Raw genomic sequence first — 26,311 nt, 5'->3', positions numbered from 1 at the left:
AAAAAAAAAAAAAAAAAAAAAAAAAAAAAAAAGGCAAAGAAAAATACCGATGAAAAGTAAAAGAAGTCTTTCCGTTTTTATATTTCTTCGATTTAAAACAAATGTTTAATTTCTAATATTATTACACCGTGTATGAACGTTTTAATGAGAAAGACGCGCGAGTAGAAACAATAATGGCGCTTCCGTTCGAAAAGCATTCGGGCCCGTTATTCGTTTCTTTCTTTCTTTACGTAGTGGGAGTGTCGATTACGTGTTACGTGTTTGTCATGACGTTTCAAACTTTACCATAACGTCCTTCCGCGTTTCAAGACACCTCTATGAACATTGAGAAACTCTATCATGCAGTATTCCTTACTTACTTACTTACACATTTTAGATCTTTCGATTAAAAAACTCTTGAGAATCTAACATTTTTCTATCAAAGCTAATTATTATAATAATCATTTTCAAGTCGAATCATGCTCACGTTGTTCGGGCAGTCACGGCTAAGTGACATAGTTGAGTAAATAAAAAAAAATGAAAAAAGAAAACCGAGGAATGGGGTTTGGTTCGAATGTTCAAATAAATCTGACGTCAGATAGTATATTCGTAATGGTTGAAATATTTGAATACGTAAGAATGGATAGAAGAGTTCATCGATCTATGTATTCTGTTCATTCCAATGTAATACAAAAAATAAAATATTAAACGTGCACGATGAGAAAATCGAGCGGTTGAATTTAGAAAAATAGATCGAAAAAATAATCGTCGGATTGATAGCAAATTAATCAATCAAATTTTCATCTTACTATACCAATAATCATTATATTATTAGGAATAAACGTGATTAACAAAATGCGTCGTCAAACGAAAAGTAATTTCCGCATGCGGGGGAGGGGTGGTGGTGGTGGTGTTGTTTGACAGAAATCTATCATCTATCGATCGACCGATCGTATTTGGCGGCGGCAAATTTGAATCGATAGTAAAACTTTTGTGAAAACATAAACAAAAACATTTAGACATCAATCCGATGAGAATCGAATTCGATTAATAAGATTGTAAATGTTTTCGGGATAAACCGCGGTGCTGCTGGCTAGGCTTATATGAATTTTACGTGGAAAGTTCCAAGAGCTACGAGAATATATCTATGCCGTCGACGAGCGTGCACGGAAATAGTTTTCCTCGTCGAGCATAGGCACGACAAGCTCGAAACACGGTGCGCGAGAGAAAGATGGGGAGGAGAAGAAATTTTATTCTTAAAGAAAAACAACGAGAAGAAAAAAGAAACGAAAAAAAGAAAGAAAGAGATAAAGAATGAACGAAGGAAGGAAGGAAGGAAGGAAGGAAGGAAGGAAGGAAGGAAGGAGGGAAAGAAAGAAAGAAAGAAAGAAAGAAACACAAAAAAAAGGGGGTTGGACACAAAAAGGGGAAGAAAAAAATAAGAACGAACGAACGGGAAACAAAAAAGGGGAGAAAACAGAATAAAAAGTGAGAGGGTGGGTAAAAATCCTTCCCTCGAATATATTTGGTAGAGATGCGACAAGTAAACAGGACATATTGTCCAGAACGTTAGAAGAAATTTCCAGAGCTTTCTAGACGGAGTAGGAGAAGGAGGGGGAGGGGGATGTTGAAGGAGGAGGAGGAGGAGGAAAGTAAGTACGAAAATACCCATGCCAGTCCAAATCCGCCATCGATCTTACCAAGCGAATAAAACATAAAGAGAGAACAGCACGCCGAGTGCGACCATGAGTCACTGTAAGGAATGCTAACACACTATACGGATCAGTAAAAGGATCCAAAAGCCCATTTTCATCGCGATCTCTTCTCTTCTCCTTTGATTAATACTTTCCTTTCGTTTATCTAACTCCCTTTTTCATCCCCCTCCTCCCCCCACCACCCACCCCGAGGTTGAATGCATGTAATTTTTCACAAGCCTGTCCTATTTCTTTGATAAATTCTTTCCCCTCGTCCATTTACTTTCTTTTCTTTTCTATTTTTTTTTTTTTTTTTATCAGTCAGCCCCCCTATTTTCACTGTATCGTTTGTCGAGCTACATTTTTTATTCCTACCCCATTCACACCCTAAGTTCCGTATATTATATGTAATTTTGTATTCGTTGCGATTGTCGTTTGGACCGTTCGTGTTCGACGTATTAACTCGATACAAATGGAAATCCTTCTTCGAATATTTTTAACGACACTACGACACTTTTTTTTTTATCAAACTAATCGATTAATATTATACCGTAACACTTGATAATGCTTAATAAATAAATATCTTTCATTTAAAATATCCGTATTATATTATCATCACACGTTAGTTATTATCCTTTGTTTTTGTTTTTTTTTTTTTTAAATCTTCTTCCATTGAATTACACCAATTTCCATTAAACTTTTGTCACACTTTTCGATTCCTCTTCCTTACCGTTCTCTTAAATCGTTGATCGATCCACGAAGGATCTCACAGAAGAAGAAGAAGAAGAAAAAGAAAAAGAAGACGAAAAATAAACGGGTCGTTGATTGAAAGTAAAACACAAAATATAGAAAAAAAAAAAACTCAAAAGAAAAATAAAACGAAGACTTAAGAAAACGTAAAAAAAACGAGAATGAAAAAGAGAGACGGACGTTCGTTTTTAAAAGAAAGAAAAAAAAGGGGGAAAAAAAAAAAAGAAAGAAAAAGTCAATTGTATATGTTTTTCTTAGTTTTAAATATATAATCTTGAATACACGAATAAACGCGATCCTCCTTCGCGGATCCTCCGAACGCAACGTAGCCTTTGCTCCAGTGCAACAGAAGATGCAGTCGCAGGTGCACCATGCGCCATGCCAGGAGCCCGGAGAGTTAATTCGGGCTTTTCTCTCTCTCCCTCTCTCTCTCTCTCTCTCGCTTACTCACTCTCACTTTCTCGCAACATGCTCTATCCATCTATCTCTTTTCTACCCTTACAACACTCGGCCTTTTTATTTTCCTCCTTTTCTTCGTCCTCCCTCTCCATTTCTCGTCGTTTACTGAGAATGTGGAGAGAGAGAGAGAGAGAGAGAGAGAGAGAGAGAGAGAGAGAGAGAGAGAGAAAGAAATAGAGAAAGAGAAAAATTCAAAAAATTAGAAAGAGAGAGTGAAAGAAAGAATAAAGGATAGAGAGAGAGAGAGAATGAGAGTAAGAAAGAATGAAAGAGAAAGAGAGAGAGAGAGAGAGAGAGAAACGTCATGTCTACATATTCTATTCTATTTCTTGCACATTGGCGCCACGATTTGTTCGATCTTCGTCTCTCCCTTTCTCTCTCTCTCTCTCTCTTTCATTATCTTTCTATTTTTTTTTCTCTATTTCTAATTTTTAATATCGAATTTTTTAATACGTATAATACTGTATGTATGTGTGTGTGTGTATGTGTGTTCGTGTTTTATATATGTAGCGTGTTAGGATGAAAATCCTTTCTCTTTGATAGTTATTATTAAGAACGAATTCTCATCGTTTCTAATTAGATTTATTGTTCTTTTCTAAATAGAATACAATGAAAGTTACCGAAGCAAATTGACAACGAGGCCTTCCTCCAATTAAGTTTATTATTAATTGTTTGATTATTTGGATTAGTGCACATGCATTATGCAGAACGTGCTATTTCATCGATGCAACGCTTTTCAAATTATTATAACTTCATTTTCTTTCTCTCTTACTCTTTCTCCCTCTCTCTCTCTCTCTCTCTCTCTCTCTCTCTCTATCTCTTTCTTTCTTTTTTTTTTCTTGTTTAATTAAATTGATCTAAGGAAAAAGAAAAAATCGTTTATTAGTCCAACGACGAGAAGAGCTTGCTTGGGCGAATGAAAAACGTGCAATTATAAGATAAGGTGTGGGTACAATAAAGCGCCCTTTCGTAACACTCATGATTATTTATTATTCCACAATGTTAAAGTGTTAATTAGTTAATACCATGAATCCAGGTCGTCGAAGAAACGTTTACTCACCGCAGCTCGTTCAGGATTGGGAGTAGTTTAAGGCCTGGAACGTTGCATACCATTAACCTTCTTAAATCATTCTTGAGAATCGATAAATTATGATACAAAAAAAATTGTTATTCTTTTCAAACGATCTTGTTACAAATTTGCGATAGAAGTTAATTGAAAAAATTAAAAGAAGAAAAATAAACTGTTGCATAAATTGTTCGTAAAATGATTTCGTACTATCGATTTCATAGTACAAACCAATTAAGGATCTTTTTTATTTCGTTTTCGTATCTTACCGATAAACTCGTTGCGGATACGTATGCGATCTTTCAGTTCTGGCGTTGAAATAACCAAACAGTTGATAAATGCCAGCAATACTGTCTGGTAATCTTCGGCCGTTGCTTTCTGCAGCTCGTCGATCACGACTCGCAATCGATAACGTTCCCCTTTACGTTCCTGCGTGAAAATTGTAAAAAGAAAACTTTGTTCCTAACGATATTCATTCGTATTCCATATTTTTTTTTATTTCATTTCTATCTCGTATACAAATATACGAGAATTAGTAATTGAACAATTTCGAGCTTAATCTTTTAATTTTATTTTTCTACAATTTTCTAGAGATCATATTCGAAGAATAAAAATGAAATGATTGTTTCTATGTTAAGCTCAAAATTTTTCAACCCCCCCCCGTGAAAAGTATCCAAATAAATAGAAAAGAATCTCAAAGCACGAGAAAGATCCACCTGTTTTCAATTTAATCCGAATACATTTCGATTAAATTATTATTATTATTATTATTTCGATTTTTAATCGAACGTATCGAATCATTTACGTAAAATAATATATTCAATAAGGGATTATCAAATTTATTTATAAAAATAACGTATAATTATCGTCTATAATAACAAGATTTTTGTTCTTTTTTTTTTTGTTCTAAAATTTGTCGTACGAATAAATCAACGTATTTTTCTTTATTATGGAAAAAACCTTGAACCGACGACTTTTATCTAACATAAGCTCAGCACGCGTCTCTATGCAAACAGTAAAACGACTTGTACCATCTTAGCATCTCAATGCGAGACGTTACCGTTTACGAGCTACAATTCGCGAGCAAAATTTTCTATCAAGGAAGGACATCCTTGTCGTTTTTTTCTTTTCTCTTTTTTTTTTCCTTTTTAAAAAGATCACGTACGAACCAGTAATTCTTAAACAGGCAGATAATGGCTAGACGACAATAATGTTATTCAAATTAAATCATGTCTCTCTCTCTCTCTTACTCTCTGAAAACTAATTTATTAAACACTAAACGTACGACTGTTGGTCAAATGACCGGTCGTTAATTTTTTCAATGAAAATTCTCCATTCAATGCTTATTGCTTTTCTTTCTTTTGAATTCATTGATAGTTGATACTATTAATAATAATAATAATAATAATAATAATGTGAATCAATCATAGTATAATTAAGTTTTTCGTCTTTCTTTTTCTGAACACATTTTTGAATTCATTAAATATTGAAAATATCACGATTTTCGATCGAATGACCGACCGGTTTTGAATATTTTCATGAAAATTCTGAACATTCGATATCATTGCTTCTTATTCTCGTTCGAATTTATGATTATTATATAATTATAAAATCAAACTAGTATCTCTCGCGCGCGATTGATAGATTTAATGGTTAAACTATCGATAAATAATTGATTGTATGAATGCTGTAAAAGTCATGTAATAGGGGAAACGATTAGAAATGTAAATGATTATTTTATATTCGTTAGATAAAACTCGAATAGGAATTAATAGAACGAGATAATAATATTGTATTAGGTATGATTTACCTGATACGTGTGAAGCGTATCAATAGCACGCTGCCTACCATCTTGACTATAAACACAGAGCGCTGAGAGTAATTCAACGACTTGTTTCTTCACCGAAGTGCACGCCGTGTCCAATGCTGAAATTGCAATGTATGTATGTATGTACATATATAACTACATATTTATTTATATATGTATGTATGTATGTATGTATGTATGTAGGTATATGATTATCGATCCCTCGTCAAGTATTTCGAAAATGCAAGGAGGATGTAGTAACATAGAAAAGAAACTAGACAAAAGAAAAAGAAAAATGAAGAAGAATTACCCGAAGCAAGTTTTATGCAATAGTCGGGATTGTCCACGATATAGTCGAGGCCCACGTGCGAATCCATGTTGTATCTCTCTTAGGAAAGTCTTCCTAATCTAAAAAAGAAACAACAGAAAAAAAAACCAACAATTAATTATAATAAACAAAATTATTTCACAACGTAGTCCTTTATTATAAGAAATGATATACGAGACCACTTTAAAAAGGTCTTCTTGATGGTTGCGTTCAAACACTTGGAAGATATTACACGCCGATAAAGGTCGATGATCCTAATATACGATTAATATATTCTAAGAAAAAAAAAAAAAAGAAAACATCCGACGAATGTGGGAATAGGAAGGGGGTTTAACGATTCAGTCTGGTTGGTCATTAACACGTTGGACGATAATTAGCGCGTGATTTTCGAATTTTAAATATAACTGCTACTTGATGACACGATAAAGTAATACCTTCCTATATATATACTCTACTATTATATTTAAATATTATATATTTTGTCTTTTATCGTATTTAACATCTCCATTAAATATTCTTTTCGGATTTACACATATACAAATACGTAAGCGTTGTCATGGACGGGTAATCGGAGGTGTAAAATAAATCGAAAGGCCATAGTGAATCTCGAGGATTCGTCCTCGAAACGAACCAGAAATCGAGCTCTCTCGATCGTACACACGCATAAAACGTATTTTTCCGAGCACCTCGTTGTTGCTCTCGTGCCATTTTTAGACGGCAACTTGCACTATGATTCATAACGTTGCTGCACATGGAAAGCCTTAGCCGGAGTGTTTCGTCGCAACTCCGAAACTTTTCGAGAGTTAAACAGAGAGAAGAATAAAACCGCTTCGTTCAAAGGAATTTCCGTGCCGGTGGCCATTTTCGTCGGCCCACAAGTGTTATATATATATATATATATATATACTTATATATACATATATTATAGTTTTATTTTTCTATTCTACCATTGGTGGATTAATTATTCTTACAACGATGATCCTAATCGAGAGTATAAGTTGTCCTTTTTTTTCTTTATTCCCATTTCGTTGTAAATTTTCTAATAAAACCAAAAGCAATTTATTTTTTATAATTTTGGTCAGAAAGAGATAAACTATCAAACAATTTATTTCCTTTATTTGTCCCAAACCTGATATTTTATGTAATTAAAAACGAAATAAATATCTATGCATGATTGTAAATACCAAATTCAGACTGCGAGCGATAAAAGAATTTTTTTTCTTTTTAAATATTCTTAACGTTGTGCGAAATGTATTAAATGATTGTTCAAGAGAATAAACGAACAAGGAGCTTCTCATAAAACGTCTCGTATCGTCAGATAAGAGAGAAACCAATAAAGATCGGAGGAACGGAGTTGAGGTCTAGGTTGGACTAATATACATGCATATACATATACATGCACATATGTATATACAAAGATACGTTTATATAGTATATGCATTTGTAAATGGAATTTATGAGCATTAACAGACACATACATACATACATACATACGTGTACATATATATGCATATAAACGTATATAGACAAAAAACTCACGAGATGAAGATGCATAATATGTGTGTGTATGTAAGTGTCACGTGTATATGCTTTTTACATATACATACATATATATAAACTTACGTAGTCGTTTAAACGCGGGTGGTGGATTCGCGCAAGAAGGAAACGTATTACGTACACTCGCTTACTCGCATGTAATCTGCAGGGGCGTAGAAATCATCATCTAAAATCGAGGTCGCGTGTAACGTTACTTTAAAATAAATAAATATGTACACACATACGTATGTAAATAAATTTATACGCGTCCACGTTAAGAAGAAGAAGAAGAAAAAGAAGAGATTCTCATTTTCATAAGCATTAATCTGCCTACGTTATAATCTCGACTTCAAAATTCAAATCTTTATTTTATTTTCATTTATTTTTATATCATTATACCTTCTATCTTTGCGAAAACAAAAAACCAATGAAAAGACAAACGATGTATTTTTATATCTAATTGGAACTTTATGCTAATTCATAATTAATATTTCAAAACGGTAAATATATATATATATATAAATGGGATAAAGTATTTTCGTATTTATAAAATATAATCGTTTAGAGTTAAAAGATTATAATATTTTTGCATTATATCGAGAGAGAGAGAGAGAGAGAGAAAAAGAAAGTATGGTATTCGTTAGATTAAATTAAATCGTTTCCGTTTATGGTGATGGTTGTGAACGATGATCAGAAGAGAGTGTGTTTTGAAAAATGTTAATGTTTCGCATAAATGATAACGGGACAGACAAAGACAAACAGAAAGAGAAGAGGATGATGATGATGATGAAAAGAGTGGGAGAGAAAGAGAAAGAAAGAGAGAGAGAGAGAGAGAGAGAGAGAGAGAGAGAGAGAGAGAGAGTAAGGGCAAGAAACGAAATCCGGTAAGAAAGAATGGTAGGAAGGGAAATCTCTTAGAGGAAAGACCATATGATTGCATCACTGAACGCGTGCACATACCTCTAGTCATGTTTAAAAATAGATTTCTTCGATATTTAACGCTTAGAACTACCCAAAACCAGTCAAAATAGATTTTAATTATTGTCATTCATTTATTTATTTAGTTCTTCATTTCTTTTTCTTTTTATATTTTTCTCAAGTATGAAAAATATGTCACAAATATTATATTATACGTGTATCAATTATTCTTTGCATATTTCAAACAAAATATATATTCTTGTTGAATTAAAAATTCATAGATTTGTTTTAAATAGTAATCGAATGAATTTCTATATCTGATATACATATATGTAAAAAAAAAAAAGATATATGTAGCATATTTTAAATAGTAATCAATAACTTTGAGTGTTTTTATTGAAACTATGGGAAACTTGTATTTTGATCGGAGTGAAAAAGAAAACAAAATGTAACGAAAATCTTATTCGTAAAGATAAATATTAATTAATGAACAATTCGATTATTAAATCTGATTATTAAAACTTGCTGTGTGCTAGTAATCCTGTGTCTTATTGTTAGACTTGAGAGAGGTAAACGACACCCAACATACGAGACTTTTGAATTGTTATCCTGCACCGGTCACGAATAGTAACGATCGTGTGTTTGTCTGATTCATACTTTGTTCTATCTCTCTCTTTCTCTCTCATTTTTCTTTCTCTGTTGCAAGCACATTGGCAACACCCAGCAGGAGCTTCCTGCGATCTCGTTCCTATCGATGACCTCGAGCTTCGACCAACGACAACGACAACGACAACGACAACGACAACGACGACGACGATGTTACGCAGCTCGTGCGGAGGCTGACCATCTTAGGAAGGCCAAGATGAAAGGAAAGAAAAACGTATGGAACCAATTTCATCTCTTTTTTTTCTTCTTTTACTTCTTTTTTCTTTCACTATGTATATATATATATGTGTCACGTAAGATTTAACCCTTCCGGATTAATTTACAACAATTCGTAATAATGAACATAAATATGATTTTTAAAATTATTATTAGTATTATTATTATTATTATTATTATTATTATTATTATTATTATTATTATTGAGAAAAATAAATTATTTTATATGTATCAATTTTTATATTTATTTTACTATATAACAATATTTAATGTTTCTTTTTCTTTTTCTTATTTTTTTTTTTTTTCTTCTTTCTTATTTTACTCTACGGTCGAGTTCTCCTCTCTGCCTATTTGACTACTTTTTATTTTCAAGGACGAATCATCGTTTCATTCGTACGAAAAGAAAAAAAAAAAGAAAAGATAAAAGAAACTTTTTCAAATGTTTACCATATCAAAGATTGGACAAAAACACTGAAGGATTAGTTTCGTTCGTTCATAATAAAAATAATATTTAATTAGAAGACATACAAAACAATAAAAAATTACAACATATTTCTATTTTCAGCACCGCATATTAATATATACAAACGGGATCGTCCCTCCTTTAGAAAATTAAACGAATTAAATTGCAAATGTATGATAATAGTAATAAATTTGTCTCGATCGAATAATAAGGAAAAATAAAAAACAGAATCAAATAGATAAACGGCATCGAATAAATTGATTGATTGATTGATTGATTTATACTGACTCAATTCTTTGCATCATATGTCTCATCGTGAATATAAGAACAAAACGCACACAAACAAATAATAATAATAATAATAATAATAATAATAACAATAATAATAATAATAATAAATAAATAAGAAGCAATCATCCATCTAACATTTAGAATCGCACGAAATTGTATTTGACTGTATGTATTAGACAGAACGAATTACTAATCATAGGAAGCAAGCAGGCAACAAGCTTACATGCCATACGTATATAAAGTATATAAGTATATAAGAGTAAGTATATATACATATAAATGTATATTATACGTACGCAGAGAGGGTTCTCGCATTGAACGAGCTCTCTCACACACTCGCGTGGCCAACGTAGGATACCATATCGGGCACCTTGTTGACCTCGTCTCTCTTCTCTCTGTCTCTTGGAGCGTTCCCGAGAACACCATCTCTCTCTCTCTCTCTCTCTCTCTCTCTTTCTCATTTTCTCTTTCTCGCCATGAACGAATAGTCGGACTCCTTCCCACGTCTTTCACTCGTACGACAAAAGGGCTTTCCGATGTTGTTTCTCTGTCACCTCGACTATTTCACATCCAGAAACATAATCGTCTTCTTTCTCTCTCTGTCTCTGTCTCTTTCTCTCGTTCAACAAATTTTTTCCTGTATATTTTTTTTTCACAGACGTGGCGCCAAGAAACTTGAATTAATCGATCGAATTATCCGTCGTTACGCAGAATATATTAATTGGATAAAAAAAAAAAAAAAAAAATAAAAAAAAATAAAAGATAATAAAAAAAAAAAGAAAAAAAAAAGAGAAAAAAGATATAATGCAACGATTATTTCTACATTAACTTGCAGCTATATGTTCTTCTCGTACGCTTACATAGGGTATATATCTGTATTACGTGGTACCGATATTTATGTTTAACTTTCTCGATATACGTACTATCATTTTTATTCTATACATATATATATATATATATAAATACATTATGTAGATATCTATCTATGTGTATATTCGTATGTATTTGAAAAATTGTAACAGGAAGAAGGAACGCGTATCTCCTTATTGGGTTATACCATGAACCAAAACGAACGAGGAACTACCGTTTAGTGATTTTCCATAAAGTTTCAATTCCGACTATAGTTCGAATAAATAAAATAAGGGGAGAAGGAAGAGAATAAATACGGATTCGATACGACGGGAATAAAGGACAGCTAGCTAGCTAGATAGATAGATAGAATCCATGTGAGTCTCGAACTAATATGGATTCGTTGCTCTCGAACAGTGAATAATACACTTCTATATCGGGAAGCAGCAAATCAGGGGCGGCAAGAAGGCCATTTAATGTTCTTCTACTAGTTTGACTCGATTCACTTTACACATTTACGGGGTTGTCCTTAAATGATCCCTAAATCATGACTCGCTAATTTTGTATTATCTGACTATCTCCTTAATCTCATGGTTATATGCTCTTTTTTTTTTTTTTCACTTTTTTATGGAAAGAATAAAAATGGCATTTCATAAAAAAAGGGAAACAATTCCTAATACAAATTTGGATTATTTTTGTTAATATTTTTGATCAATTATTGTTAATAATTGACAAATAATTAACAATCGATCTATTCCTGATCTAGGATTGATCGTAAATCGAATTATATCATTTATTGTATTATCATAAATTTAATGATAAATAATAGTAATAAGAAGAAGAAAGAGAGAGATAGGGATTGATTAAATTGTTCCTCGAAACTTTCCCTTTTTGCAAAGACAGGACGCATGGGACGCACCTGCGTTTTAAATTCAGGGCTCGATCGGCGGATCGATGTTTTGATTCATTCTGCACCAATGCGACCCGGCCGCGGTTACCTTGTCGCAACGTGGTCATGGCCCCGACGACTGGATGTGGATAGTGGTCAGGATCGTCCCCCCTTCACTTTTACTTGTATCTATGACACCGAGTGTCTTCGAGTCGACACGCGGATCATACTCTTTTGACAAGGTGCAAAATTAAACTACGAATTCGTAATCATTACTCCCATACCTACCCCCCATCCCCCCATCCCCTCCCCTACCCCCAAAATAAATAAATAATTGACAAAATAAAAGCGCAACAATTTTGTTCTTTCCCTCGTTTGATATTTCTCACGTTCGAAAAATGAAAAATAAAAATAATTGATCAATTGAAACAACTGAAACGTTACCTTTAGATAACACTCTACAAGTATGCTTTCTATGTATAATCGAGAACCCACGTAATAACGATAATATCATAGTATAAGAATACTTATTACATAGAATCAAGCGCAAATAACAGACACGATTCGCTTTTAATTTAACTTTGCGCGATGCGCGTTGACTCACACTCGTTGCATATTAAATCGTCGCCCGGAGGTAAACTGCTGCAAAATTCTGCATTTAAAAGATATATAGATAAATAGATGCAAATCGATTCGTTGAAATTTTTATACCATTTAATGATAGATTTTATTCTGTCAACAACGAGTCTATTCTATTATGAAATTTTCTAGATCGCGAACAGGTGTTCGTTCGTACCGCTTAAGGAATTCCATTTTCGATCTAGCTTTTCTTGACAAAGTTAATCGAGTATTTTCTTTTTTAACATATTGCTTTTTTCTATTCTAAAGAATAAGACTTAATGTGTTGAATTTAAATTATTTTAAAAGTAATTCATTTTTAAGTATTTTAAATTGAAATACTTTAATTGTATAAAAATATATAAATGAAGAATAAAAAAAAGAATGTTTAAATGATTTGTATCTCTCTATATACTTTTACTTCTTCCTCTTCCTCTTCTTCTTCTTTTTCTTCTTCTTCTTCTTCTTCTTCTTACAAAATTGAATCGCAAATAAAGTGCAAGAAGAATCAGCAGGTGCGCCGTGGGTGGGCACCTGCGCGACACGCGAACCAGCTTAAGCTGTAATACCGTGAACGAGAAGCGTTCGAAAGTTCGATAAGAGCAAACACATGCGCATACACAGAGAAAATAATAAATTTCAAATACGATCCCTTCTTTTAAAATTTTTTACCTTTTTTTCTGTCTTTTTTTTTCTTTCAATTTTCTTATCTTTCTCTTCCCGTTTATTATTTCCTCTCACCTTCCTTTACGTTCGTTCGTCTTTGGGAGAACGTGTTCAACTCCCGTGGCTGACATCTCCGATGTCGTGATTTCGCTCACACAACACTTACACTTTTTCCGCTAGGAACGTTTCGCGGAAACTGCGTTTCAGGAGGGCGCAAAGTGCCGCCGCGAGATCGAGCGGCGGACCGATCTTTAGCGCATGCGCACTCCTAATAATGACCCCACCACCATCATATCCTCATTTGGCGCGCGCTCCGGGGTCCAGTTAAGTCCCACCGTTCTCCATTACTTATCAAATTCTCGACATTAATTCACGTTCTCTTTCCTTGTATTTTTTAAATATATTTTTTCCTTGATTTCATCCAAAAGCAAAACTTCTAGGATTCTATATGTACACATATATACACATAGGAATTATAGATAAATAAAATTGTATTGTTGTAATATTATTGGGAATATACATCGTTAACGATCTCCCTTTTCAATGTTTGTTCCATGCGATTCAAATTACTGATATTTACTGAATTATTATACTTTGTTTTCTCTCTTTCTTTCTTTCTTGTAGAATTAAGTATAGGAATTAGAAACGCTGATGAATATTCGATGGCTGAGTTGGTTGGGCGGTAGAATATACCATTGCTGGTGGTTGTTGATGGGTCATCGCATGACTCTGATGCTGATGAAATTCTGGAGCTCCATGGGGTCCGTTTAGCCTAACGCGTTTAGCGTTTTGTCCGTGATTATGATCACCGTTTCCTTGTTGCTGTTGATTTTGTTGCTGCTAGATTTGTAGTATTATTGTTTTAGTAATTGAAAGTTTTAAAAGAAATATTATTTTAGAATATTGATTACCGTCTGCTGTTGATTCTGTCTTGCTTTATTTTCAGTCTTTTCCTCTGTGTCATCGTCCGTGAGGAATTCTCTTTTTGGATACGGGATAGGACATCCAGCGAATATACTGTAACATTAAAAAAACATTTTTATATTAATAATTATATTTTTACTTTTTAAATAATAAAAGAAGAAAATGAAATAAATGAATAATACTCCTGAGTTGGCAGTGGTTCCTCTTGAAAGTAAGCATCCTGCATAGAATGCTCGGACGTAATTCGTTTGTTCGGATCCATCATTAACAATTTTTGTAACTAAAAAAGTTTAATTTTAAAATAGTATGACAAAATTGTATTTGCATTATTAACCGATATATATGTAATATAAATCCTATTTAATATTATACCAGATTAAATGCCTTGCTGTCAGGTTTGATTTTATGTCGATCCATGTACTTAGTCAATGAACAATTTGCATAGCTAAAAAGTTGTACGAAAACTTCCTATTAACATCTGTTTATAAGAAAAGTAAACGTTGATTGTAAGTTTAAATGATTAATCTTTTTCCTAAGATCAAATACGTACTTGGATCTTTTAAAATCTTTCAGTAACGTTGGATGCTCAGGCATCTTTTTAATATCCTCCCAATCTTTCTCTAGTGGAAATCCCATAACATTAAATATCCTATAAAATAATATATCCATAATGTCAATGACGTAGTTATATTTAAACGATTATTTATTATAACAATATAGAGCTAACCTATCTAATTGGTCATGATGGTATGGATTACTCGTTTTAATATCTTCTTGTCTACAATGAAAGATAGGTTCGCAGGTTAACAATTCTGCAAATATACAACCGATAGCCCATATATCTGTAATATGAAAAATAAATAATATTATCGTATTAAAAAATTAATTTACACAAAGTATAGTAACGTACCTATAGCTTTTGTATAATGTCTAGCACCTAACAATAATTCAGGAGCTCTATACCAGAATGTTACTACAACGGGATCTAAATCTGCTAATGGCTTTAAAGGAGCGTTAAATAATCTAGCAAAACCCATATCTGCGATTTTGACACGTCCTCTTTCGTTTCCTTCTCCCATTACTAAAATATTTGCTGGTTTCTGGAAAAAAATATTATAAGATTTACAATTGTAACAGATTTATGAAAAAACTAAATCTTATCGATAAAGAATAATTACCAAATCCCTATGAAGAACCCAGTTGGAATGTAAATAATGAATGCCGTCTAAAATTTGATACAATAATGATTTAACCATACTCTTCGGTACCATAACTGGTTTTTTATTAGCTTTAGCCGCTCTATTGAATTTAATAATATGCTGCCAAAGAAAACATTATTAAAATATATGCTCCAATTAATTAATTATATTTGTCGATTAAAATAACATACCCAAAGATCATGTTCTGCGAAATCAAAGAGTAACCATACTTTACGATCATTATGCGACAAAAAAACACGAATAAGGGTAATGACATTGACGTGTTTCAATTCCCTGAGTAACTATAAAAATGAGGACAAAGGTACTAATCGTTTCTATGTTAGCATATAATATAAAAATATTCGAATAGACTTACAGCAATTTCTCGACACGCAGACATGGATAAACCTGTACCTTCTATTTGTTTAAGGCCAAAATCTTTAGTATCAGGCCGAGATTTTAATTCACTATCCGGTACACTAGTTTTTGACAAAATAATGGTTTCATTATAAGTGATTCATTTTAAAGCGATACATTCATTATGTAACGATGAATTGAAAGAAAATAATTTATTAAATCTGATCATTTCTATAGATGCTTGCAAGTGATATATGTATCATTTATTTAAAATTGTTCTTTCCAGAAACATTAATATCAATGTAGTATTAACTTCAAATACAAGGGACTGTGTAATCATGAAATAGCCATTTTGAAAGTACAAAAGTAAGGACAAATTCACAGTAATTAAAATCTAAAAAGAATTAATATTTATATGCAATAACTTTACTATCATAAAGAAATGATTTTATTTCATAAAAATGCTATATGAAAGATATGATAGATAATATGACCGATTTGTTAACATAATAGAAAGTTTTAGGTTAGTTTAGAAAACTAACCCTTCTTTTCTACGGGCTTTATAGACATGCCCGTATGTACCTCTTCCAACCTTACATCCCTCAAATTCAAAAAGATCCTCGACTTTAGTCCGATCTTTTTGTGCTTTCATTTTAAATTCGTAATCCATCATGGTTAATACTATCAGACTTTTATTATCAACTATAAGCTAACATCTTTAAAATTGCGTCCTCTCGCGCAAAAATCGTACGAAATCAGAATGATGTTTCACTTATCAAATAATACATATCTCTAATTTTATTCACAAAGAATTACGTTGCAACACGCGACAATTCACTAATTTGCTGTCACTGCACTATCACTTGTAGTACGCGATGCTGACGCAGGTACATCTGGCGCTTGCGCAGAATTGTCACGTGACTTCGGTACCTCACCGCGCTCTAAATTTAAATATGAATAATTTGAAATTCACACACATCTTGCTATTCTTTTACAATTATAAAAAAAAAAAACATTTATTTTTATAATTTATGGTTTCTTACTATTAAAAAAGAAGATACACTTATGCATATGTTCACACTGTCAATAATTAATATACATTTGTTCTAAATCATCCTAATACATTATAATAATATTCTGAAGGTATTCGTAAAATAAAAGCAATTCTTTTAATATCTTTTATTGTCCTTTTATAACATGGTGCACAAACGACAACATTTTTATACACAATCCAGTCGGGAACAACAAGATTTGTTAAAAGGACATAGACGAGGTGTGTATGTTAACTAGTAATATATAATTTATTATTAATTCGATAATAAAGATCGTAGAGAGATATATATATATATATATATATATATATATATATAGATTGGAACGATATCGACTGGAACTGACAATAAAGATTCTTAAACCGTCTTGTGATAAAGCGGCTTTATGTATATATATATATATATATACTTATATACATATATAAGTGTTAGCAATGCTAATAGTAATTAATTGGTGGACATTAATAGAATTAGTTATTAATGAAAATATTTGATATTCGAGTTTAAGTTAACTTTAGGCGAATTTAAAATCTTCAAAGGTATTATTTTCAATGAAATTGAATATGTTTTTTTATATCTTTGATATATATATCATTATAGTATGTATTTAAATATATTTAACATTAGATACCTTTTATAATATACATTCTACCCTTTGTAGTTTTCCTTTTTTTTTTTTAATCATTTTCTTCCTCCTTTTTTTTTAAATACGGATCACAGATATGTCGTTGTTCTTAGAAAAAAATAATACGGCGGTGGACCAAACGAGCAACATTGCAAAGTTTATATCCATGGGATCGAACACGTGTAGGCAGACAAATGTACATCTTATGCGACCTTTATTTTATTTTATTTTTTTTTTTTTATAATAATCATTTCTTATTTCAATGAAAACTCGCGCAGATTGTCGCATAAAATCAATTTTGTCATATTACGTATTATGAATTAACAATTCTTATTAGCAAAATGAGAAGATAACTCTTGGCTTCTGTAACAGTTTTTTTTTGTCATTTTTCTTCTATTTCTTCTTTCCTCATTCGATCATCTTAATGTTTTAAATGATGATCGATAATAAATTTGAAGAATATTTACAAAAGACATCGGTAATGATTCATCAATCCGTTTCGATGCTCTTCAAATTAATTTAATATCATTTCTGAGAGAGAGTTTGATCTTCGAAATTAAGAAAAAAATAGGACTCGTTGCGTCTCAACAAATTTTATGTTTGTTTTAAATTTAAAAAAATACAACATACCACGATTTCACTCAATTTCGCAAGGTTTAAAGATTTGGATGAAAGAAAAAAAGAACAAACGAATAAAAAATATAAAAAAAAAAACTAAATGCGTATTATGCAACAACCACTTGAATGAAGGGTATATTCTTATACAACGATTTACAACATTGCTAACTACATAATAACAAATATGATGACGACTCGCGAATCATGCGATTTTATCGTACTTACTTTTAAGTACTTATTACATTTTTTTTATTTTTGTTCTGTGTTATTCTCTATTTGTTCGGTTTATCTACATTTTTCTAATAATAGATATCTCGGGCGCTAAGATTTCTGTAATTTCTCTCGAGGAAGAACATTTGGTCGTCGAGATAAGCAATTATTTTCCTTTTCTTTTTTTTTTTTTTTCTTTTTTCTTTTTTACAAAAATTAGCTTTAGACGAATATTTATTTAGTAGAGATACCTATAGATATCTACGAAGTCACGTTATCGATATCGTCGTAGCCAAATGTTCAACCAAAGGAGAAGAAATTCGTCAGAAGATAATTAAGAAGCACTACGATAAGCGATCAACATACTAATTACGATTATACTTATTATTTTAGAAATACGCGTCAAGTCGTCTTTTGTTTATCTTTTTTTTCTTCTGTTTTTTATTCCTTTTTAATTATCGACTTGCATTTATTCCGAGGAAAGCATTTCAAAGAGGAAGATATCAGATTCAATCTAAGTAATTTGTCAGACTTTCGAATCTTCATATAATTATTAACTTTGGTTAAATCGCATTTACGTGTTAGTTCATTTAAGTTTCGTTGGAAGATTTCTTATTTTTTTTTTTTTTTTCTTTTAAATAATTGGTCACTGTGACGATAACAACGGGAATTCGATATGACATTATACAAAGATCGAACTTTTTTTTTTTTTCTTCAAATTTCTTCTCATCTAACTTTGTTCTATTTCTCGTAAAGGTTTCTCATTTTCATTCGTACAGGCAGACTTTTTCAAAAGCACAAAAAAAAAGTAAAAAAAAAAAAAAAAAAAAAAAAAAAAAAAAAAATAGAGAAATTCATCTTCACTTTACTACCTGCATACACCGACCGACGTTCAAATATATTTTTTTTTCTCTCTCTTTTTGAATATAATTAATTAAAAGTTATTATGAGACGTTACACACATATTCCTACCTTGACGCAAAAACACACTGTAAAGTTTAAGATTTAATTATTTCTATAATAATTCTACAGAAAAATGTCGTCGGTTTTATCTGATTTTATGTTGCTTTTTTCTGTTTCTTGTTTTATTTTTTTTTTTTATTTTTGTAATCTCAAGTCGATTAGACTCGTTTAATTGTTAAATCTAAAATGCGTAATAGAAGACAAGATTAATAATTTTTTGGAATAATTTTAAAAAGGGAATAATTGCGTTATATTAAACGTCGATCGATTCACAATAATTTTTATTTCTTAATTTCTAATAATATGATTATTATATATATATATATATATCATTTGTTGAACTCCGGGACAATTGGGTTCAAAATCGTCTTACATATTTTCATGTTTTTCGTTAAATTATTAAAATAAAAAATAAAACGAGAGTATTTTCATAATCGGTTTTTTGTAAATAATTGGAATGTGAACAGTATTATTGAGTATAAAAATTTAACAAAAAGAATTTAATTAAAAATTCGCTCACGTTGGTATGTGTAATTATGAAGAAAAAAAAATTAAACAAAAAAAGAAATAAAAGTCATTAGGAATAATTAATAAAAAATATAAATAAAGAGAAGATCATTAAAGAATATTTTAAATATTTACCATATATTATTGCAATTCGTCATTTAAAGACGATACTTCGGATAAATAAAAAATAGAGATATTTTATAGTCGAAGTTGTTCATTACAAGAAACGTACGCAGTTCTTTCCATTTATTATTAATTGTGTTTTTTCTTTTCTTTTTTTTTTTTTTTTAAGAGCCGTAGATTTTAGATTCCCACTAGTTATATTTTGTACTCGGTTTATACCGCCGGGAAAAAACGGTATGACTTTGGTAAAAAATATCGCTGTTCTTTTGTGTTTTTCTTCTTGTTTTTTGTTTTGTCCTTGCATTTCGTTTTCTTTTCCCTTTTCTCGACCTCTCTCTCTTCGTTCCTCCATTCATTCCGTACAATTATAAAGAAGTAAATGGGTATATTTTTTTTTTTTAATGTATATGTTTTTAATATATGCATATATTTATATATGTATGCGTGTGTTATACTCGTTGTCACGCGTACGTAACATAGATAATAATTAAGTCACCATTTCGTCATATTAATTTGTTCAAATACTGAGACAGTACTAGTTGAGCTAATCAATGCGATATTTAATTTTATAAGAAATTCTTCGAGTCATAGCCATATCCCATTTTCTCGATCCTACAAATAACGAACGTGACACCTTATTGGAACATAATTTATGCTAAATGATTTGTAAGCGACTACGTCATCGAGGTTTGTATTTGTAGTAACAACCGTGACGTTAAATCTTCTTCTTTTTTATTCAAAGAGAAAAGTATTACGCTGACGGTGAGAATAATTTTGAATAAAAAAGAATAAGAAAAGGAGAAAAATACGAATAAAAATAATAAATTAAAATAAATTATCAAAACTAAAAGAACCTTAATAATATGCATTTAAAATGCGTTGGAAAAATAATATTTAAATGAATAAAAATAACAAACCTTGTTACGAGTATCCTTCGATTATAAAAGAAATAAATAAATCATCGATCGTCCGATTTTGACGAGCTCGTGTTCGTGTGATTGTATAAAATAAAAATAAAATTAAACTTACTCTCTTATCCTTTCTTTTTTTTTTCTCTCTTGTTTTCTATTAATTGGCATTAGAAAAAAAATGTTTCAATCATTAAACTATATATAATGTAGGCAAGATAAAAATAAAAATAAAATTATTTAAATAAAGAAGAAGAAATAAGAAAGTGCAAAATAAACAAATATAGAGAGGAACCACGTTTTTGCAAAATACTGTGTGTATCTCGTCAAAAAAACTGTGCGTTTTTTCTCCAGAACCGTGTAACTGTTATATATCATCTTATATAAGTTTTGGCTCCATTTTTAGACCGACATTTACACACAGATGACACGCATGTACGTATGTGTATATTAAATTCATTCCTCGATAAGTTTTCGCTTCTTTCTCTTTCTATTCCTCCTTTCCATTTCCTTCCTTCCTCTTTTTTTCTCTCTCTCTTTATCCCATTCTCAGTTCTCCTATATAGCCCTGTTTGATCTACAAAACACCTCTTTAATCATAAGTTTCAGATTCCTGTTGTACTAATTTATATCGACGGGGACTCTTCACGCACATAGAACCATGGCCCTCTAAGGAAAGTCTTCCTTTGCGTTGGAGATATTTTGTGATGTACCGGGCGACCAATTTTTGCGGTCTTATTTGCCATTCGTCCAAAACTTCCTTAGGTGCCATTACCTATTTAAGAAAACAAATTAATTAATGAAATAAATAAATGTAATATTAATAGTATTTCATTTACTCTTTTCCCAATTTGTTTCTTTGTTCTTTTTTCTTTTTTTTTTTTTTTTGTAAAGAATCAAATAAAGAAAAATTACCTGATCTCCCTTGAGTCGATCCAACAAAGTCACGCAAACAACGGCAGATTTAATGCCAGCGTGATAGGTAAGTGCAGCGAATGGGGTACTTTCCATTTCAATATTAACAACACCAGCTTTGTGTATTTTAGTTAAATAATCCATCTTTTCATTCTCCGTGAAATCGCAAAATGCTCCATCCAATCTAGCTTGGCCTTCGTAGAAATCATAAGTGCACATGGTCTTACCGACTACGGTGTCGTAAGGGTCGTCACGATGTGCCAATCCTTTTAATTCTCGAACTAATAATCGATCAAACTTCGTCGGTCTTGTCACTATTTTTCCTAAGACGGGCTGAAAACAAAAAATAAGAAAATATATTTTATTATTTTTTTATTATTATATTATGATATTATATTGTAATATATAAAAAGAAAATTAACTACTTTGTTTATTATAATTATATATATATATATAAAATAAAACTTACCAGTTCTAAATGAGGATTCAACATTCCATCAACTGCTTCTTCAGAAATAACAACGGTACCACCTTCCAATCCGATACCACCACAAGTACCAATCCTAAAGAAAATTGGATCCTTGACCTTTGCATGATACATCAGCTTGATAATTTCGTGAAGAAGAATTCCCACTGAAGGAATACCCATTCCATGCTGCGGAATGAAAAAAGATGATAACTTTTAAAACACCATTTTTTTCCCAAAGAAGAAGAAGAAGAAGAAGAAGAGAAAAGTATTGATTAAGAAAGGTAGAATAAAAAGAATAATAATAATAATAATAAAAAGATTATATGAAAAAAGAAAAAGAAAAAAATAAAACTTCGAAGATGGATGATATTTTTGCAGTTGTTTTTACTGGTTCGAAGAAAACACATCCCGTGTATTGTACTTACGCTGATTGAAAGCACAGGTCCGACTTTGTACATGGAATAACGATAAGAATACTGGCTGATGTCGAGAAGGGTAGTTCCGGCTGGGATCTTGTGACCTATTTCCTTCATAATGTAATTCGCAAACTGTTCCATACGTTTCGGTGTACCACCCATGCAAACGAACTGCAAACAAAATGAAACGGAGAGAAAGAGAAAGAGAATAGAAAAGATAAAGTTTCGTTTCGGGTTAATGTAGCGTGTTTTATCGTTTTCCATGTCACAATAGAAAATTGTATAGAGATGAGAGAGACAAAAGAAAGTGACGGAGATTGAAACAGGTCTATATAGGTAAATGGAAAGAGAGAAAACTATACGAATATGAAGGACAATAAACAATGTCCCACCGTCCAAGGAAATTTAATGTCCATCATGACACTAATAATTATTCAGTTAACTTTAAAAATTCAGCTTTTTTGATGACAATTACTGATTCAATTATACGAATAACTTTATTATGTTCGCATGACTCAATCAACGACCATCATCGATCGGTCGGTCATAGAAAAGAGATGAAACATTTTTCAATATTGATTTTCACGATAGGTAGTAGAGTAGGTGTTATATTCAATAATCGGGTTCTCGTTATCTCGATAATTAAATCGATTGATAAAATCGACGTCGTAACAAGTCATTGAATTTTTCGTATACGGTTCGTTGAATTTTTATAGAAAAGATAAAAAGAATTACATTTATGCAACATTTATACAAACGCGTAGGAAAAAGAGCCACTCTTTTGCGTTGGAAGAATGGAAGCAAAATCACGAAAATTAATTCGCAGTCACTTCGTAAAACAATCAATTGAAAAAGAAAATATATATATATATATATATATACTATAACACATCGGGGATAATTACTGACCAACAACATCCTCATATATTTCCCGTGACCTAGTTAAATAAAATGCACCGTTCGATTTTCCATTCGAGCTAATTAAGGCAAGAGATTCTTTTTTTTTTTTTTTTTCTATTTTTATTTTCTTCTCTATCTATCTCTCTCTCTCTCTCTCTCTTCCTCTCTATATTTTTTTTTTAATTTAAATAAATTCAACGCAACGACTTATCGGCTTTATCGATGACAATTTTTATTTCTCGTTTTTGCGGAAGCCGAATATTTACGAGTGAAAAACAAAAATAAGAAATAAAACTAAAAGATAAAAACAAATAGATAAACGATAAGAAATGTTAATATTTGCAAATAATACAATAAAAAGTTAATTTCGTTCCATCGATATTATTTATTAATTGTCAAAATTAATCGACACACTGACTTGGTTTCTGTTAATGAAAAATTTATGGTTATCAAAATTACTCAACATCATAATTTCTGTTAAGCGATAATGACACAAGTAAATAACGATTATCGTTATTCTTCTTGGTACAATTTAGAACATGTGAGATATACATTTCGCAATCTCGACAAAGAAAGAAATAATTCATTGTGATAATCGGCAAGTAAAAGTCGTGTGTCAGTAAATTAAATAAAATTATATTAAAAATACGATAAAATTAATCGTATTCTTTTTACGAAAATCAAATTATACAACATTCGTATGATGCACGCGCACGAATACATATATGGATGGGTTGAAAAGTTTTGAGCTTAACATAAAAGCAATTGTTTTTTATTCAATCAAACTCGCTTTTATTGTTCAAGGTAATCTTAAAACTTTTCAATCCAGTCTCGTATAAATAATCCAAATGGTATAATACACAATAAAGAAACCTTAGTAAGTTAATACGAGTAAACGAATGTTGTGTGTGTGTGTGTATGTGATGTTACGTAGAAATTTGTGTTACCTTAACATCGCCAAACATTTCCACGAGATCGTGAGAACCACTGCCAAGTGCTAGATGATATAATATGTCTTGATCCATTAGTTCGATGTTAGGATTTTTCAATCGTACGGAACCATCACTGTACCTGAAAATTAGGAAAATAATTTTTCTTATTATTAAAAAATTGAACGATGCGTTATAGTTTTCTTTTTTTCTCTCTCTCTCTCTCTTTTGTCGTTTTGATATTAACAATACCCTAAAACGATGATAATATTTGATCATATTTTGTTTTAAATTGATGACACGAAGATTCAATGACCCATAAAAAATATTCTGCCGTTTCGTAATAAAGTTCCACACTCCAGCAATGTATTTCTTTAAATCGAATAAAATTTTGTGTACACACTAGTAATTCTTAAACTTAATTTGTAACGTGTAAGTGTGTGCACTCATTGATACTATTTTCATTGCTAAAGTATGCATTAGTGTGTCAACATTGGCAAGTAGTGCCAACAATTTAATGTAAGTAACTACTTCTAATAACTATCGAGTTAAATAAACATGATGAAACGATATTATTTCAAAAGTGTCGATGTAATTAATATATACATTTTTTTTTTTTAATATATATATTTTCATTATTAATAATTATATCGAATTGATGAGAGAAATTTAAATAAAAATAAATAAAATTAAAAGAATCAATAAAAATTTTCGATTAGATCAATATTTCTTAATGTGTGTGGTGTGGGGGGAAGGAAGTAGAAAAAATTTGTTCGAAGCTTAAAAAAAATTCTTGGATGCTTAACTATCGAAAATCAATTTCAAAACAAATTCAACAACGTTAATCAAAAATTTAATTGAAATTGAATCTTCCATTAAATTTTGTATATAAAAAAGAAAAAATGTATGATAGTTTTTCTATAATTTGATTTTGCTCTCTTTTAATTATTCTTTGTTAATTTTATTTAAATCGATTGTTGTGTGCGAGTGTTCAATATTATGAACAAAAGTTGTACGATTTCAATATCAATTTAAAAGATGATATTCGTACGATTAATCATTTTGATTCTTTCATCTAAAGCGAAATATCGATCACGAAATACAATTTTAATGAGCTTTCTCGCTTTACCGGGGTTACACAAATAGAAAAGTTTTAAGACTTTTTTAATTATTCGAAAGCGAGTTCTCTTTGTGTTTTGAACGACATTGAAAAACGATCGATGGCTATTTCAAAGGAAAATTCATCAATGTTAACGTTTAACATCGCAATATATGTATGCATATAATCTTTAGAAAAAATTACTCACATCAACAAGATAACAATGAAGTTGACATAATTTTATTATGAGATAGAAACATAAAAATAATAATGCGTTTTATGAATTCTACAAACGAGTTTGTGCGTAAATCTTTTGTTTGCGAGATTATTCAAGAAAAAAGAACAAAAAGAACCATTTACATATTTGAATAAAATTTGTTTTCCTATTAACGTGTTCAGTCGATTATTAATTATTAACTTTACACGCGAAAGCAAAAATTATTACATTATTAAACGTTACAACTCTGATCCTTTACTTTTAAAAAAAATTAAAACAAGAAATACGAAATTACTCACAATTCGTGTGCAATTAATGTTCTAATTTTTGAAACTATATCAGCGATATAAAAATGTAAACAGAAAGAGCATAAATAAAAGTAGATTAAAACGAAAATTTATTTTCTAAATACAATATATCTTTTCTTTTTTTTTTTTTCTTTTTTTATTACCAGTTTATGGTCGCATTAACAACAAAGTCATTAGCGACAAAATAAATCTTGTATGATGAAGGACGAAAGTCTCATACGATTTCCTAGAAATGTGCATCATTCTCGATAACGATTTATTTCAAGTGTTTATCAATGTAACGATTAGTTGCTAACAATACATCATATAAATATATATTAAATATAATACATAATACGTAAAAAAATAAATCAAAAAAAAATTTAATATGAAATAAG

The 26,311-nt window shown here is 30.8% G+C and overlaps 3 protein-coding genes across 9 annotated transcripts in view; all 3 read right to left on the bottom strand.

The window, feature by feature from the left end:
- Window positions 1-13,584, bottom strand: part of LOC106787248 — a 22,569-nt gene extending 8,985 nt beyond the window's left edge. The window contains exons 1-5 of one of the 5 annotated variants that reach the window (XM_014749448.1): window positions 13,202-13,584; window positions 6,066-6,163; window positions 5,759-5,874; window positions 4,218-4,377; window positions 3,943-3,976 (exon numbers count right to left, since the gene is read on the bottom strand). In XM_014749448.1, the coding sequence (XP_014604934.1) occupies window positions 3,943-3,976; window positions 4,218-4,377; window positions 5,759-5,874; window positions 6,066-6,132 (377 nt within the window). In that variant the 5' untranslated portion in view covers window positions 6,133-6,163; window positions 13,202-13,584. The other 4 variants (XM_014749446.1, XM_014749449.1, XM_014749450.1 and 1 more) reach the window with 4 other exon arrangements.
- Window positions 13,585-13,677: 93 nt separating this feature from the next.
- LOC106787250 (cyclin-dependent kinase 8) lies at window positions 13,678-16,638 on the bottom strand. Of its 2 annotated transcripts, none has more exons than XM_014749451.1 (11): window positions 16,218-16,634; window positions 15,695-15,797; window positions 15,510-15,620; window positions 15,298-15,438; window positions 15,030-15,219; window positions 14,847-14,961; window positions 14,670-14,768; window positions 14,492-14,564; window positions 14,302-14,399; window positions 14,107-14,212; window positions 13,678-14,035 (listed from the first exon to the last, which is right to left on the bottom strand). In XM_014749451.1, exons 1-11 carry the CDS (start codon window positions 16,346-16,348, stop codon window positions 13,835-13,837), a joined length of 1,368 nt encoding a protein of 455 aa, XP_014604937.1. In that variant the 5' UTR covers window positions 16,349-16,634; the 3' UTR covers window positions 13,678-13,834. The 2 variants fall into 2 exon arrangements, with proteins under 2 accessions (XP_014604937.1, XP_014604938.1); XM_014749452.1 differs by having other exon boundaries at window positions 13,691-14,032; window positions 16,218-16,638.
- Window positions 16,639-21,063: 4,425 nt separating this feature from the next.
- The window catches only part of LOC106787251 (uridine phosphorylase 1), a 5,568-nt gene continuing 320 nt past the window's right edge, over window positions 21,064-26,311 (bottom strand). The window contains exons 2-7 of one of the 2 annotated variants that reach the window (XM_014749454.1): window positions 24,329-24,452; window positions 22,491-22,652; window positions 22,066-22,251; window positions 21,597-21,929; window positions 21,335-21,456; window positions 21,064-21,258 (exon numbers count right to left, since the gene is read on the bottom strand). In XM_014749454.1, the coding sequence (XP_014604940.1) occupies window positions 21,240-21,258; window positions 21,335-21,456; window positions 21,597-21,929; window positions 22,066-22,251; window positions 22,491-22,652; window positions 24,329-24,452 (946 nt within the window). In that variant the 3' untranslated portion in view covers window positions 21,064-21,239. Of the gene's footprint in view, window positions 21,457-21,596; window positions 21,930-22,065; window positions 22,252-22,490; window positions 22,653-24,328; window positions 24,453-26,311 lie in introns of both variants that reach the window. The other variant, XM_014749453.1, reaches the window with a different exon arrangement.

Source organism: Polistes canadensis, unplaced genomic scaffold (assembly GCF_001313835.1).
Source record: "Polistes canadensis isolate GaletaPanama2010 unplaced genomic scaffold, ASM131383v1 scaffold_96, whole genome shotgun sequence".
NCBI classification, from domain to species: Eukaryota; Metazoa; Arthropoda; class Insecta; order Hymenoptera; family Vespidae; genus Polistes; species Polistes canadensis.
This window is presented reverse-complemented; position numbering and strand designations above follow the sequence as displayed.